We start from the raw sequence: 1,787 nt of genomic DNA on the forward strand, positions 1-1,787 counted from the left end.
CGCCTATAGCATACAGTCGCTGGGTGCGGACGCAGGCTTGGTTCGCGTGCTGTTCTCGTTTTCGTCGGTGCGATTGCCACGGTGGCAGGAGCGCAGCTGAGCCCGGAGGCTGTCCTGCGCGCACGCTGAGCTTCGTTTGCGTTTGCGCTGTGGGCTCGGGTCTGCACCGAAGCTTCCTCCGCTGTAGGTGTGAGATGCCGCGGCTTTACTATTCGCTCTGTACCCGAGCTCTCTCTCCGGCGAAGGCTGCAGCTTTGCTCGTGGTACGGCCTCTCTGAGAGCCTCTGACGTCAGCGTTGCCTCTCTCTGTCCCACTATCCTGCCCGCTATATTCGCGATCCGCACCATAGGTGATGCTCGTGTAAGCCACTGCTTCATGCAGCTGCTCACTCTTCCGCGGAGCACTCACTCTCCGACGAGCAATCCCGGTGTTTAGATGCGGCAAGAGAGTATCCTGCTGCGGGTAGTCACCTCGGTCAGGCCCCCCTGCCTGGTGCGTGGTCGAGCCCCGCGGCAGGTCACTTATAATGACTCGACCACGCACCGGTGTGGGGGGCCCTAATTTTCGTGTGAGAACAGGCACCGCCGAGAAGAGATCATACGAGATGTAGATGTGGTGCGTGCGCTCTCACTTCCCTTTCCCACGTGGCTCCCCACGCCCAAGCCACAGGTGTGATGGACAAATCACCCGCATGGTTCCGGTAGCAGGTATGGCGCCGTACCCGGTAGTGCTCCTGTCCATACGATGGGTCACAAAGTCGCACATCACCTCCTGTTCGTCCTCTCCTCCCTTTCCCAGTCCTGGGCGGTGCCCCCCGGCTTGCGCCCTGCTGCGACCTCGGCTGCCCTCGCAGCCGCCTCCCTCGCCGCTGTCGCCACGCGACCTTCGCCGCAGCTGCGCGAGTGCCGCCGCCTCTTCCACCGTCGCCAACTCCTCCCTCGCCCTCGCCGCTGCTGCCGCCCTCTCCGCTGCTGCCGCCCTCTCCGCTGCTGCCGCCCTCTCCGCTGCTGCCGCCCTCTTCCGCTGCTGCCGCCCTCTCCGCTGCTGCCGCCCTCTCCGCTGCTGCCGCCCTCTTCCGCTGCTGCCGCCCTCTCCGCTGCTGCCGCCCTCTCCGCTGCTGCCACCCTCTCCGCTGCTGCCGCCCTCTTCCGCTGCTGCCGCCCTCTCCGCTGCTGCCGCCCTCTCCGCTGCTGCTGCCCTCTTCCGCTGCTGCCGCCCTCTCCGCTGCTGCCGCCCTCTCCGCTGCTGCCACCCTCTCCGCTGCTGCCGCCCTCTCCCTTTCCTGCCGCCGCGGCCGCTCCGCTGCCGCGCCACCGCTGCTGCCGGCCTCTGCTCCTCCGCCACCCTCTCTGCCAGCCGTGCCACCTCCCAGATGGCCCTCTCCACTGCGCGGCTCCTCCTCCTACCGCTGCCCCATGTAGCACTTCCTCGGCGGGCGCTCCGCCTCCTCCTCCGCGTGACCGTCCGCTTGTCGCTACGCCGCATTCGCCTGCCGCGGCGCGGAAGCGTGGCGCTTGGCGGGCGGAGGCTTCGGCTCGCCATCGCTCTCGGATTCGTCGCTCGCGGCTCCGAGGCAGCCGACGTCCGCCGCGCGCTCGCGCTTCCGGCGGGGACCGGCTCCGTCACTCTCGGATCCGTCGTCGTAATGCGCAAAGCTCGTCGGAGCCGACTTGCGTTTTGGGCGCCCCTCCCTCACTGCCGGGGGAGGCAGGGGACCTGAGGTCGACGCCGTCGCCGCTCCTCCTCGTAGCGCGCCGGCGCGCCACAGCACCAACACGTACGCGGC

General features: G+C 68.3%; 1 protein-coding gene across 1 annotated transcript in view; it reads right to left on the minus strand.

The window, feature by feature from the left end:
• Positions 1-432: 432 nt before the first annotated feature.
• Positions 433-1,787, minus strand: part of EMIHUDRAFT_105335 (hypothetical protein) — a gene marked incomplete at both ends in the record, with an annotated part of 10,325 nt that continues 8,970 nt past the window's right edge. The window contains one exon of the mRNA XM_005762641.1: positions 433-490. Coding sequence (XP_005762698.1) covers positions 433-490 — 58 coding nt within the window. The remainder of the gene's footprint in view (positions 491-1,787) is intronic.

This window comes from Emiliania huxleyi (genome assembly GCF_000372725.1).
Source record: "Emiliania huxleyi CCMP1516 unplaced genomic scaffold EMIHUscaffold_67, whole genome shotgun sequence".
Taxonomy (NCBI): Eukaryota; Haptophyta; order Isochrysidales; family Noelaerhabdaceae; genus Emiliania; species Emiliania huxleyi.